This window comes from Cetorhinus maximus, chromosome 17 (genome assembly GCF_964194155.1).
Source record: "Cetorhinus maximus chromosome 17, sCetMax3.hap1.1, whole genome shotgun sequence".
NCBI classification, from domain to species: domain Eukaryota; kingdom Metazoa; phylum Chordata; class Chondrichthyes; order Lamniformes; family Cetorhinidae; genus Cetorhinus; species Cetorhinus maximus.
This window is the reverse complement of record NC_135895.1, coordinates 12,596,143-12,610,273: the sequence shown is the minus strand read 5'-3', so window position 1 is coordinate 12,610,273 and position 14,131 is coordinate 12,596,143. Positions and strand designations below refer to the sequence as shown.

The 14,131-nt window shown below is 44.4% G+C and overlaps 1 protein-coding gene across 1 annotated transcript in view; it reads left to right on the top strand.

The window, feature by feature from the left end:
- Nucleotides 1-12,735, top strand: part of ak5 (adenylate kinase 5) — an 80,853-nt gene extending 68,118 nt beyond the window's left edge. The window contains exons 11-14 of the mRNA XM_078560723.1: nucleotides 3,599-3,762; nucleotides 5,251-5,349; nucleotides 6,657-6,848; nucleotides 12,355-12,735. Coding sequence (XP_078416849.1) covers nucleotides 3,599-3,762; nucleotides 5,251-5,349; nucleotides 6,657-6,848; nucleotides 12,355-12,471 — 572 coding nt within the window. The 3' untranslated portion in view covers nucleotides 12,472-12,735. The remainder of the gene's footprint in view (nucleotides 1-3,598; nucleotides 3,763-5,250; nucleotides 5,350-6,656; nucleotides 6,849-12,354) is intronic.
- The last annotated feature ends 1,396 nt before the right edge of the window (nucleotides 12,736-14,131 follow it).

The following is a 14,131-nucleotide window of genomic DNA, read 5'->3' as shown; positions in this document are numbered from 1 at the left end:
GTTAAAAACCCATCTGATTCACTAATGTCCTTTTGGGAAGGAAATCTGCCGTCCTTACCTGGTCTGGCCTACATGTGACTCCAGACCCACAGCAATGTGGTTGACTTTTAACTGCCCTCCGAAATGGCCTAGCAAGCCACTCAGTTCAAGGGCAGTTAGGGTTGGGTAACAATTGCCGGCCTTGCCAGTGATGCCCACATCCCATGAAAGAATACATTTTTTTAAATGCACAATCGTTTTTAATGTTCCTAGGAAAGAAGGTGGTGATGAATTTGTTTGTCTGCCCGGCACATCCGGAAATGGGTAACACCTTCAGTGAAACAACGGAGGCTTTTACATGAATCCCGTGACCCATTCATTACTAACATAGCACTGCAAAGCTCTGGGGCACTGATGGTTTTAACATTTCGATCAGTGACACAGCAGGTTCTGCTCCTGACTACATTAGTGGGAACACAGCAGATAGTCAATATCCATCATTTTATCATTTTTGTGTCTGAGATTACTTCGTTCAACTTGGCCATTTGTGTAACGAATGGTGACCCTGCGGCCATCTGGTTAACAGCCTTGATGAGCAAGATAATTGCACTCAGTGAGTGATCGCACATCCATTTTTTGACTTGTATCCTCTTGCTGAATTTTTAAAATAAATAGGGATTCATTCTGGCTGCATTTCAGGAAAGCAGTCCACTTAGAACAAAGTACCGGCTATTTCTGAGCTGGTAATGCTTATGTTAAACCCTAGTTAACTCGCACACAATCTTTTCAGATAGCCGTTCCTGCCAATGTCACCCTACATAAGGACATAGGAATTGTTAAACAGGAAAAAACAATCCCCTCCACCATCCTGATAGGTACACAACACAGCAATAATGGAGCTCTTGACTAACCATGGCAATCATTCTCCATCAACTTAGCCTATAACAGACCTAGTCATAAGGTGAGGGAAACCTCCAGTGGTGGGGAGCTTTGCCAACCCCAAGGTCCATACGAACATACGAATTAGGAGCAGGATTAGGCCACTTGGCCCCTCGAGCCTGCTGCGCCATTCAATAAGATCATGGCTGATCTGATTGTAACCTCCATTCCACATTCCTGACTACCCCTGATAACCTTTCACTCACTTGTTTATCAAGAATCTATCTAGCTCTGCTTAAAAATATTCAAAAGACTCTGCTTCCATTGCCGTTTGAGGAAGAGTTCTAAAGACTCTCAACCCCCGGGAGAGAGAATTTCTCCTCATCTCTGTCTTAAATAAGCAACCCTTTATTTTTAAACAGTGACCCCTAGTTCTAAATTCTGCCACAAGAGGAGACACCCTCTCCACGTCCACCCTGTCAAGACCCCTCAGGTTTCAATCAAGTCACCTTTTACTCTTCTAAACTGTAGTGGGTACAAGCCTAACCTGTCCAGCCTTTCCTCATAAGACAACCCATCCATTCCTGGTATTAGCCTAGCAAACCTCCTCTGAACTGCCTCTAATGCATCTACATCTTTCTTTAAATAAGGAGACCAATGCTGTGCACAATACTCCAGATGTAGTCTCACCGGTACCATGTATAACTGAAGCATTATCTCCCTACTTTTGTATTCAATTCCAATCAAAATAAACGATAACATTCTATTAGCTTTCCTAATTACTTGCTGTACCTGCATACTTGCCTTTTGTGATTCATGCGCTAGGACACCCAGATCCCTCTGAATCTCAGAGCTCTGCAATCTCAGAGCTCTGCAATCTCTCACCATTTAGATAAGAAGCTTTTTTATTCTCCCTGTCAGAAAGGACAATTTCACATTTACCCACATTATACTTCATTTGCCAGACCTTTCCCCACTCACTTCACCTATCGAAGTCACTTTGTAGCCTCCTTACATCCTCTACACAACTTACTTTCCTACGTACCTTTGTGTCATCAGCAAATTTAGCCACCATTCCTTCAGTCTCTTCATCCAAGTCATTTATATAAATTGTAAAAAGTTGAGCCCCCAGCACTGATCCCTGTGGCACACCACTCATTACATCCCACCAACCAGAAAAAGACCCATTTATGCTTACCCTCTGTTTCCCGTTAGCTAACGAATCTTCTATCCTTGCCAATACATTAGCCCCAACACCGTGAGGTTTCAATTTCCGCAATAACCTTTCATGTAGCACCTCGTCAAATGCCTTTTGAAATCTAAGTACAGCACATCCAGCGGTTCCCCTTTATCCACAGCACATGTGACTCCTCCTTCAAAAAGCTCCAATAAATTGATTAAACATGATTTCGCTTTTACAAACCATGTTGACTCTGCCTGATTGCCTTGAATTTTTCTAAGTGCCCTGCTATAACATCTTTAATAACGGCTTCTAACATTTTTCTGATGACAGATGTTAAGCCAACTGGCCTGTAGTTTCCTGCTTTTTGTCTCCACAGCGCATCCCTTGAATTGCACATTGCTATTTTCCAATCTAAGAGAACCTTCCCTAAATCTAGGGAGTTTTGGAAAATTAAAATCAACACCTCAACTATCTCACTAGCCACTTCTTTTAAGACCCTAAGATGAAGTCCATCAGGACCTGGGGATATTTGTCAGCCCGCAGCTCCAACAATTTGCTTAATACCAAAATCGCCTTTCTTTCTTCCAAGCAGCTGAGGCTCAGTTGGTTATTTCTCTCACCACTGAGTCAGAATGTTGTGATTACAAATCCCATTCAAGACCCTTCTCATTTAATCCAGGCTGATGCTGCAATGTGGGAGAACTGCACTGTCGGAGGCAAGATCCTTCAGGTTAAACCAGGGTCCTGTCTGCCCTCTTAGGCAGATGTGAAAGAGCCCGTGGAGCTATTTTTGAAGAAAAGCAGGGATTATCCCCGGTCTTGGCCAATATTTATCTATCACCCAACATCACCAAACAGATTATCTGGTCATTTAGCATACGGCTTGTTACAAACGTGACTGTAGTATAATGCAAGATCTGGTCATTTTGTTATATTGTCCTCTCTTCTGCTCTCTCTGTTTGGGAGCTGTAAATAAAGTTAGTTCAATAATGGCTGCCTGCAACTGAGCACGTGTTAGTCTCACTCAGCACAATACACAGGAGTACTTGGGAAAAAAAAAGCAAAAGTTCTTAAATGGCTGTAAGATGCCTTTGGACATCCTGAGGTTATGAAAGCCACTGTATACATTTTTTTTATTATTTATTCTTTCATGGGATGTGAGTGTCGCAGGTGAGGCCATCCCTAATTGCCCTTGAACTGAGTGGTTTGCTTTGCCATTTCAGAGGGCAGTTAAGAGTCAACCACTTTGCTGTGGGTCCGGAGTCACATGTAGGCCAGACCAGGTGAGGATGGCAGATTTCCTTCCCTAAAGGACATTAGTGAACCAGATGGGTTTTTACAACAATCGATGCTAATTGTCATGGTCGTCATTATGAGACTAACTTTATATCCCAGATTTTATTAATTGCATTTAAATTCCACCAGCTGCAGTGGTGGGATTTGAACTCATGTCCCCAGAGCTGGGCCTCTGGATTACTAGTCCGGTGTTAATGCCAGTTCTTTCTTGCACTTACCACATATCGTGTCTCAAACTACTTATATATGGTCATTTTCAAGGTGGTCCAGGCTCTGGGAAGGGAACTCAGTGCAGGAGGGTGGCAGCAGAGTACGGCTTCACCCACTTATCCACAGAAGACATTCTACGTCAAACGATGGTGGTCGGGCCAGAAAGGAGAAAAGAGACACAGGAAACGATGGAGGATGGGGAGCTGGTGCCAGTGGTGAGTAAACTCGGGCTTTGCTGAAACGGCATTCACTACAAATGCAGGACAGAAGCCAAAACATTTCAAAGTAGAAAGGGTGAAGATTTGGTTTTGAACTAAAGCATGATATTTCTTTTTGAAGATTTAGCGGACCATTCACTCTCTTAGGGAGGAATTTAATGCCCTCCCCTGCGGCAGGTTTGGTGGTGGTTGGGGCATTTAATGGGACGAGAGGTTGGTGGGTAAGGGCCCCGCTACCTTCCAACCTCCACCCCGATTAACCCCACGGTCAGCCTTCCTGCCCTGCTGCCAACTGAGGCCCTTAAGTAGCCATTGAACACCTACTCAAGGGCCTCATTTTGTCGCTGTTGGTATTAACCCAGCAGCGGGCAGGGGGATCACCATGCACGACACGCAAACCCTGGCATGTTTGGTTGCCTTAGTAAAAGTCAATGTGTCTGATCGAGGGGCCTGGTATTGGGAAGTTGGTTGGGGGGGGTCCCATTGGAAGCTCTCCCTCCACCTTTGCTGCCGACCTCAATCCTCTGCAACCCCCACCCTGCAATTTCCGCTCCCACTCCCCCCCCGCCAATACTCACAAGCGCATGGGTCACTCCTCGACCGAGGCCTCTGGTAGGTTTAGTACTGGCAGCAGACACTGCTTCCCAGTTGGCACTAATGAGTACAGAAGAGCTTCCAGCCTTCTGATTGGCCAGCAGCTCTCAGCAGGCTGGTCTTGTGTCCCAGGTCCTTGATCCTGAGGGATGGCCTGGCAAGTGCCTGAATGTCACTTAATTCCGAGGGCCTTCCCAAAAAGCAGCAATGCAGGGCTCCTTCTGGCTGGAGAACTCTCTGGAGTTCAGGAGAAGGAGAGGTGACATCAAACATACAAGATTCTGAAGGGGCTTGGAGGGCTGGACAATGAGAGGTTGCTCCCCTGGCTGGGGAGTCTAAAATACAGGGGTACGGCCTCAGGATATAAGGGGTTGATCGAAGACTGAGATGAGGAGAAATTTCTTCACTCAGAGGTTTGTGAATGTTAGGACTTGTCTATCCCAGAGGGTTGTGGATGCTCCATTGTTGAGTATGTTCAAGGCGGAGATGGACAGATTTTTGGGAATCGAGGGATATGAGGAGCGGGCGTGGGAGTGGAGTTGAGGCAGAAGATCAGCCATGATCATATTGAATGGCGGAGCGGGTTCAAGGGGCCATATGATCTACTGCTGCTCCTGTTCCTTATGTAATTAGGTTGTTAGCGTTATTCGGCTTGGATCTGATGCACACCATTACCAACTGGTCTGCTGTTCCTGTGCAACCACAGACATGGTGAGTTCACATCTTGTGTGGAACTGGCCCAGCAAATCAGAGCCCTGAAGAAAGGTGGGCAGAACATTGCAAGTGGTGCGAGAAATTACTTTACAAGCAATGAATTATTTTGACCAACTGTCATTGAATTCCTGTGATCACACCACTGACCTTTTACTTCCATCTTCTTTTATTCTGGAGATACTAAAAGACATCATGACCTCGAGCGTGGACGCCAAAGGGATTCTAATCGAAGACTATCCTTGGGGACTGAAGCAGGCAGAAGAGTTCGAGAAGAAGGTGAATATATAGGTATAACTGTCCGTTTCCCACCAAATGGGAACAGGGGGCAGGTGCGGAGGGTGGAGGCTGCACAAACACATTGGAGAATCGCTGACAATGGCGATTTGGCATTGCTCAGGGCACAACGTGTAGCAACACGTGACTGCCCATCATGGTGATTTCCTCTCATTGGCGTTCCTAACCAAAAACCAGAGTTCTGAGTTGTTTTATTATTCATTCTTGGAACGTGCGTAGCAACATCTTTTGATCGCTCCACCGTTAGTGGCCACGCACCTTCAGCTGCCCGAATTCCCTCCATCAGCTGCCCCTCTACCTCGCTTTTCTTCTTTAAGACGCTCCTTAAAACCTACCTCTCTGACCAAGCTTTTTGATCAGGCCGAATACCTCCTTATGTGGTTCAGTGTCATATTTGGTTTATAATGCTCCTGGAAAGTGTCTTGGGCCATTTTATTGTATTGAAGGTGCTAATATAAGTTGTTGTTGTTGTAACACTGACAAGGCCACATCCTGAGTGTCCATGAGGGCAGTATAAGTCAATCATTTGGAGTGGGACTGGAGTCATGTGGAGCTCAGGTTCTCGTGAACCCGCTGGGTTTTTAAATGACAATCCAGCAGTTTTCATGGTCATTTTATCAGGTTCCAGCCCATGAGTTACAGGATTTATTGAATATCAATTTCACAACTTGCCATGACAGGATTTAACTCACAGCGCCTGGTACCATTAACCACGACACAAGCAAAGCCCACGTTGCAGGCAGCATCCAGAGCGATTCTTCAATGTGTTTCTTCAGCAAGAATTATGCTTTATTTTCTTTTCCGTTACTAATGGCACTGCATTAATGAAATTAAAAGGTGTGAGCTGTGATTCAACGGGTATCACTGTCGTTGGTGAGGCCGAAGGCTGCAGGTTTGTCCCAGACTTCAGCACCTAATGTAACCCGACATCTCACCCAGTATTGGGAGAAGTGTCGTACCCTTCAGATGAGATGTTGAACCGAGGCCCCATCTGCCTTCTCGGGTAGATTCCGCGGCACTATTTTGAAGAGCGGGGGAATTCTCCCTGGCCTCCTGGCCAACATTTACCCCTCAGCGAACGTCGCTAAAAATGGGCTATCTTGTCGTGATCTTATTGTTGTTTGCGGGGAGCTTTCTGTGTATAAATTGGCTGCTGCATTTCCTACATTTACAACAAGTGATTACACTTGGCAGGTCACAAAGCAATTTGTGATGTCGATGCGCATGTATTAAATGCAGATCTTTTGTTGGTTCCTCTCGAGTTGAATTTTCCATTCTTTCTTTTGCAGGTGGCTCGGCCCAACCTCGTGCTTTACCTGAGCTGTTCCAGAGCCACAATGAAACGACGGCTTCTCAAGTCTGCTCAAAAGAGTGACCAGGTTAATGGTGACGATGAGCGCATTGCCAAACAGATCGAGGACTTCCTCTCAGCGGCTCAGCTAATGATTGAAAAGTACCAAGGGGAAAACCTCATACGCAAGGTAAACTTAGAAAGAAAAATTGCGTTTCTTTCTACCTATCGACTCCTACGACTCCAGGACGTCACAAAGCCAATGAAGTACAATGACTTCATTTCGGAAAAGTAATGAAGGAAACGGGGTGGTCAATTTCCACGCAGTAAGATCCCACAGTGATAATGACCTGCTAAATAGCTAACCCGCTATTTAAGAATGGATGTACTGGCATTGGAGGCAGTTCAAAAGAGATTCACTGGGCTGATTCCTGGGATGAAGAGGTTGACTTATGAAGAACAGCTAAACAGGCTAGGCCTTTATTCATTAGAGTTTAGAAGAGTGAGGGGTGATCTTATTGAAACGTACAAGATTCTGAGAGGGCTTGACAGGGCAGATGTTGAGAAGATGTTTCCACTAGTGGGGTAATCTTGAACCAGGGGGACATAGTTACAGAATAAGGGGACACTCGTTTAAAACTGAGATGCAAAGGAATTTCTTCTCTCAGGAGGTAGTGAATGTTTGGAATTCTCTACCCAAGAGAGTTGTGGAGGCTAGATCACTGAAAGTATTTAAAAAGGAGGTAGATAGATTTTTGAAATATCGGGGAGTTGAAGGCTATAAGGAGCTGGCACGAAAGAGCAGACGTGGCCTGTGGCAGATCAGCCATGATCTTATTGAACGGCGGGCCCTGTTTCTTTCCTTCTCATGCAATAAAGGGGGACCATCTCTCACACAAAGAGCAAGCTTGCATTTATATAGTGACTTGCACGGCCCCCGGAACATCAGGTGCTTCCCAACCAATTAAATATTTATGACCCATGCAGTTGGTAAAGCAGAATTATTTAAAAATCCCAGAAGCAAACATTAAACAACTGTCATAACCTATAATTTTAAGTGTTATGTTTGAAATGTGACTCTAAACTCAGGAATCAGACCACCAGTTCTCAAGGCTTGACATTAACTAATTGAAACATTTTATTAATTTACACAGGTTAAAATGTATGCATACATGGACTACAAAGTACTATCATAACTTTTAACAAATTCCCAAACTAATCTCCATTAAGGCAACAGCAGCCCATAGACTTAACCAAACACCAGGCAAAGTATTTTCACCTTATGAATTCAAAATGAGATTCTTTTCACTGTGGAGCCAGTCGGAGGCTGACAGCTGCCTTTTGATCTTACCTTGCCTCTGCTCTGCACTCCCGAAAACTACTGAAGCTGTACCTACCAGCCCCATTGAATGTTAATTTTCATTGTATCAACAACCTCTTTGAACTTCACCTTTTAACAATAAAACCCCCATTCATAGTACCAATTTTATTAGTAATATAAACATATTGAAACAGAATTACCTGGAAAAACTCAGCAGGTCTGGCAGCATCGGCGGAGAAGAATAAAGTTGACGTTTCAAATCCTCATGACCCTTCAACAGAACTGAGTAAAATTAGGAGAGGGGTGAAATATAAGCTGGTTTAAGGTGGGGGTGGGGGTGGAGGGAGAGAAGTTGGTGGGGGCTGGTTGTAGGGACAAGCAAGCAGTGATAGGAGCAGATAATCAAAAGATGTCACAGACAAAAGAACAAAGAGGTGTTGAAGGTGGTGATATTATCTAAGAGAATGTACTAATTAAGAATGGATGGCAGGACACACAAGGTACAGCTCTAGTGGGGGTGGGGTGAAATAAGACTAACAGGGCATAAAAGGTATAAATTTAAAAATAATGGAAATAGGTGGGAAAAGAAAAATCTATATTAATTATTGGAAAAAACAAAAGGGAGGGGGAAGAAACGGAAAGGGGGTGGGGATGGAGGAGGGAGTTCAAGATCTAAAGTTGTTGAATTCAATATTCAGTCCAGAAGGCTGTTAAGTGCCTAGTCGGAAGATGAGGTGCTGTTCCTCCAGTTTGCGTTGAGCTTTACTGGAACAATGCAGCAAGCCAAGGACAGACATGTGGGCAAGAGAGCAGGGTCGAGTGTTAAAATGGCAAGCGACAGGGAGGTTTGGGTCTTTCTTGTGGACAGATCGCAGGAGTTCTGCAAAGCGGTCGCCCAGTTTGCGTTTGGTCTCTCCAATGTAGAGGAGACCGCATTGGGAGCAACGAATGCAGTAGACTAAGTTGGGGGAAATGCAAGTGAAATGCTGCTTCACTTGAAAGGAGTGTTTGGGCCCTTGGACGGTGAGGAGAGAGGAAATGAAGGGGCAGGTGTTGCATCTTGTGCGTATGCATGGGGAGGTGCCGTAGGTGGGGGTTGAGGAGTAGGGGGTGATGGAGGAGTGGACCAGGGTGTCCTCTACCCCCACCAACGGCACCTTCCCATGCATACGCAAAAGATGCAACACCTGCCCCATCACTTCCTCTCTCCTCACCGTCCAAGGGCCCAAACACTCCTTTCAAGTGAAGCAGCATTTCACTTGCATTTCCCCCAATTTAGTCTACTGCATTCGTTGCTCCCAAAACGGTCTCCTCTACATTGGAGAGACCAAACACAAACTGGCCGACCGCTTTGCAGAACACCTGCGGTCTGTCCGCAAGAATGACCCAAACCTCCCTGTCGCTTGCCATTTTAACACTCCACCCTGCTCTCTTGCCCACATGTCTATCCTTGGCTTGCTGCATTGTTCCAGTGAAGCCCAACACAAACTGGAGGAACAGCACCTCATCTTCCGACTAGGCACTTTACAGCCTTCTGGACTGAATATTGAATTCAACAACTTTAGATCTTGAACTCCCTCCCCCATCCCCACCCCCTTTCCGTTTCTTCCCCCTCCCTTTTGTTTTTTCCAATAATTAATATAGATTTTTCTTTTCCCACCTATTTCCATTATTTTTAAATTTATACCTTTTATGCCCTGTTAGTCTTATTTCACCCCACCCCCACTAGAGCTGTACCTTGTGTGTCCTGCCATCCATTCTTAATTAGCACATTCTCTTAGATAATATCACCACCTTCAACACCTCTTTGTTCTTTTGTCTGTGACATCTTTTGATTATCTGCTCCTATCACTGCTTGCTTGTTCCTACAACCACCCACCCCCCCTCAACTTCTCCCCCCACACCACCCTCCCGACCTTAAACCAGCTTATATTTCACCCCTCTCCTAATTTTACTCAGTTCTGTTGAAGGGTCATGAGGACTCGAAACATCAACTTTATTCTTCTCCGCCGATGCTGCCAGACCTGCTGAGTTTTTCCAGGTAATTCTGTTTTTGTTTTGGATTTCCAGCATCCGCAGTTTTTTGTTTTTATATAAACATATTGCTTGGTAGCTGCGAGAAAGGCACCAGGTTTTCACCTCACTTCTTGAATGCTCTATTCAAAAAATGCAAATGCATGCTATCTCCCTTACATATCAAAACACCCAGACTAGCTGGCTTTAATCCAATTAAGACATACTCGCAGGCTAAACCTCTGTTTTCAAAGAAAAATATTTTCCAAAATAATATAAACATTAGTAGCTTCATGACAATGAAGTTGTAACGCAGAAATTGTGGCTGCCAATTTGCACACACAAACAACAATGTGACCATGAACCAGATAATGGCCTGGCAAGTTTTGAGCTCCAGAGCAGCATATCTGAGGGGTGGTACCCCAAAGAGGCGCTGGGGAACCCGTCCAGTGGCTGGACCTTTTTAAAACTTACCTGCTTTACAGCTGCTAGTGCTGTTATAAAAAAAAAGGGGGTGTGGCTTCCTTACCTTTGACAGAGCTGTGCCTGATCGTATGCCATGGGAAATGCCGCTGTGCGGCACAGATCTCGCCTGGCCCGAGTCAGAAGGTCGGGCGAGATAGGAGCGGCTGGATTTCAAGGTGAGTGATCACAAGCGGAGTGGCAATCCGACTCGATCGCCACTCCACCACCGGTTAGGGGCAAACATGTTTTAGTGATGTGGCTGAAGGATAAATAATTGGCCAAGACACTGGGGAGAACTGTGCTTTCCTTTGAGATAGTGTCACGTGATCTTTTACATCCCTCTGAGGGAAGGCAGGCCCTTCGTTTAATGTCTGATCTGAAAGTTGGCACCTCCGACAGGGCAGCACTCGGTGGGCGGGGGGGGAGGGAGGGTATTATTGTTTGGAAAACGTATAAAATCGGATTTTCCACCACCGGTCACAGAATTATAATAGATTAAGTAAAAGTTAGTACGGGACATAATAAGGTTATTTCTTCAGAGGTTTTGGGGGTGGGGGGGGGGAAATCTGACCCAAGCTGTTAAATTAACTAAATTAGGGCCTCCTGAACAGCAATATGGTTTAAATAAAAACAGAAGATGCTGTAAACAAAACTCAGCTGATCTGGCAGCATCTGTGGAGAGAGAAACCATGTTAACATATTGAGTCCAATATGACTTCTTCTGAACTTTTCCAGCATTTTCTGTTTTTATTCCAGATATCCAGCATCTGCAGTATTTTGCTTTTAACATGGTTTAAAGATAAACAATGTTATGCTGTTGCCCAGGTAACCGCACCTGAGATACAACAGGGCTCCCTCGGCACTGCACTGAAGCATCAGCCTCGATTTTTGTGATCCAGTCTCTGTTATGGGACTTGGGGCTGTAACCTTCTGACTCAAGAGGCGACCTACTGAGGATGAGGTTCTGTTTGGAGATCGGGGAAGGGGGCAATTTTAACTGAGGGAGGTGGTTAAAACATGGGCACTATCAAATTAGCCAGGCAATCCGATTTTCAATCAAAGTCGAAAGAGGGAAAAATGGCGACCAATTCCATAACTGCTATTTGATGCTACCTTCCAAAAGTACAGTACTGCCCCCAGCACTTAGTTTGTCCCCCTCCCCCGCTCCCTTACCCCACCCCACCGCCAAATACACACCACAGATTGATAACTTCCCTGAACTCATGGTGAAAACAACAGCCAGTCATTTCTGGGGTAGCAGCAAGTCACCAGCCGCCGCCTTCTGGCCAAAGGCAGATCCGAACCACATCACCGTGATCTCCACCATGTGTAGACAAAGTGGCAGGTCCCAAATCCTCTTCCCCAGGACAGGGATCGAGCCCCATGCTGTTGGCATCCGTTTGATCCATGGCAGCCATTCAACCCCAATTAGCTTGCCCAAGGAGTCAGATGCTGACACAACGTGCATGTTGTAGTCAAGGGCTACGATAGTGATGGTAGAGGTTCCAATTTTATTTCCATCACATGGCCGACCAGGAATCTCTCCCACTCTTACCACCTGCCATTGGCATGTGTTGGAAGGATTTGCAAGTTGATAATCAGCCTGTTTGGCTGCGTTATGAATGCACCTTCCTTGACTGTCAAGGTCTGGAGTGGGACTTGAACCCAGAGCTTCTGGCTCAGAGGCAGGGACACTACCCATTGTGCCACAAGACCTCCAAACAATGGCCTACACAAATTACCATCACTTCTTGGGTAGGAAGGTAAACAACCAATCAGCGTTTTCACTCCCAGTTGCTGTCCATTGACTTGTGCTGGAAAGTGAGCATGCACATGTGTCAAATTTGAATTTTATGTCTTTAAATCATGCAAAGTGTAAATCCTTCTTTTTTAACAGATAAATGCAGAAGAAACACCTGACAAAGTCTTTCATCAGATCTGTGAAGCCATCAATTCTATTCAAGAGAGCAGCAAAAGCGATATGGCTTTGGATGGGTTCCTGTGTAGGGAATGAATTTCCTCTGGGTATTCAAATCACTGAATGTTACAGCATAGTAGGAGGCCATTCTGCCCATTGGGTCTATGCTGGCCCTCTGAAAAAAGCCATCTACTTACAACAACAACTTACATTTACCTTTAATGTAGAAAAATGTTGCTTCTGAGAGGTGAAGTCAGGCAAAAGTGGATGCTAAGACAATATCAGGAAGAATTATTTAAAGTTTGATCAGTGAACACTCCACATTAACTGCATGAAATTAAAAGAAAAATCTGGAAAAAACCTAATTTGTGACTGTGAATGTATTAAATGCCATTTTAAAATCTTTGTCTGTTTCAGTCTATAATGGTGACCATTTGAAGACACGGGGGTTATACATTACCTCTCTTTCACTGGACTCTATCCAATTCCATCTTTTACACGTATGCTTAAAGCCATCACCTGCAGTGATAAATTTGAGGCCACAATAAAATATCCCTCTCTCTGTGTCCCAAGAGTGCAGTTAAGATTTATGAGCATTGACTGACAGGGAAAAAACCCTCTGGTCCATTTAGCCTGTCCCATGTAACTGTGATGCCTTGTTATGCACAATATACGCACTCCGCTCCTATCCTAAAATCAGGTGACCTCCTGGAGAAGCCAAACAAAATGTGAAAACCAAGCCTAATTAGAAGATTGGAGACCACTCCATCCTGATTAACATTAAAACTCTTTAAGGTGTCCAAATGGATTGTGCAACACTTTAATCTTCACAAGTAAAAAGACCTTGCATTTATATTGTCCCCTTTCATGACCTCAGGAAATGCCAAAGCCAATTAAGTACTTTTTGAAGTGTAATCAGTATCATCATGTAGAACACATGACAGCCAATTTGCACACAGCAAGCTGTTTTGATTATTTTGGTCAAGAGAAAATATTGGGCAGATCTCCCGTGCTCTTCAAGATATTGTTTTTTACTTGAGTGGGCAGACTTCAGTAATTTAACGTCACATACAATAGGCAGTACCTCTGTTGAAGTATTAATCTAGGTTATGTGCTTTAGGCACTCAAATGCAACTTGAAAACAGATCTTCTCACTTGCAGGCAAGAGTGCTGTTACTGAGCTACAGCTGAAACCTATAGTGCTAAGACCATGGAGCATTGAAACACCATAGGAACTTAATCCAGAACAAAAATAACACGAAACCAGATGATTGCAAGTCCCACTCTAAGATGATATTCGAGCACAGCTATTGTGTCTCTAGGTCCAAATAAAAGGCATTTTGTGAGAGGAAAAAGTAGCTTACAGACTTTTTGAAAGAGTAGCACATATCTAGAAGCTGTAGGGGAACAATGAATTATTGAACCTGAAAGGGAGTTTTGACAGCAAGACTGAAGTGATCTATACAGAAGCCAGATGATAACTTGTAAAGTTAATCTTGCATGATTCACAAATATTTTAAAAAGGGAAAGACTTGCATTATATCCTGCTGATCATTACCTCAGGCCATCCCAAAATGCATTAAAGCCAATGAAGTGCTTTTGAATATATAGTGACTGTTGTGAATTAGGGAAATACAGCAGCCAAATAGTGCACCACAAGGTGCCAAAAATAGCAATGACAATGAACAGATAATGTTTTAAGTGAAATAAAAACAGAAGATTTTGAAAAAAACTCAGCAGGTCTGGGCAGCATCTG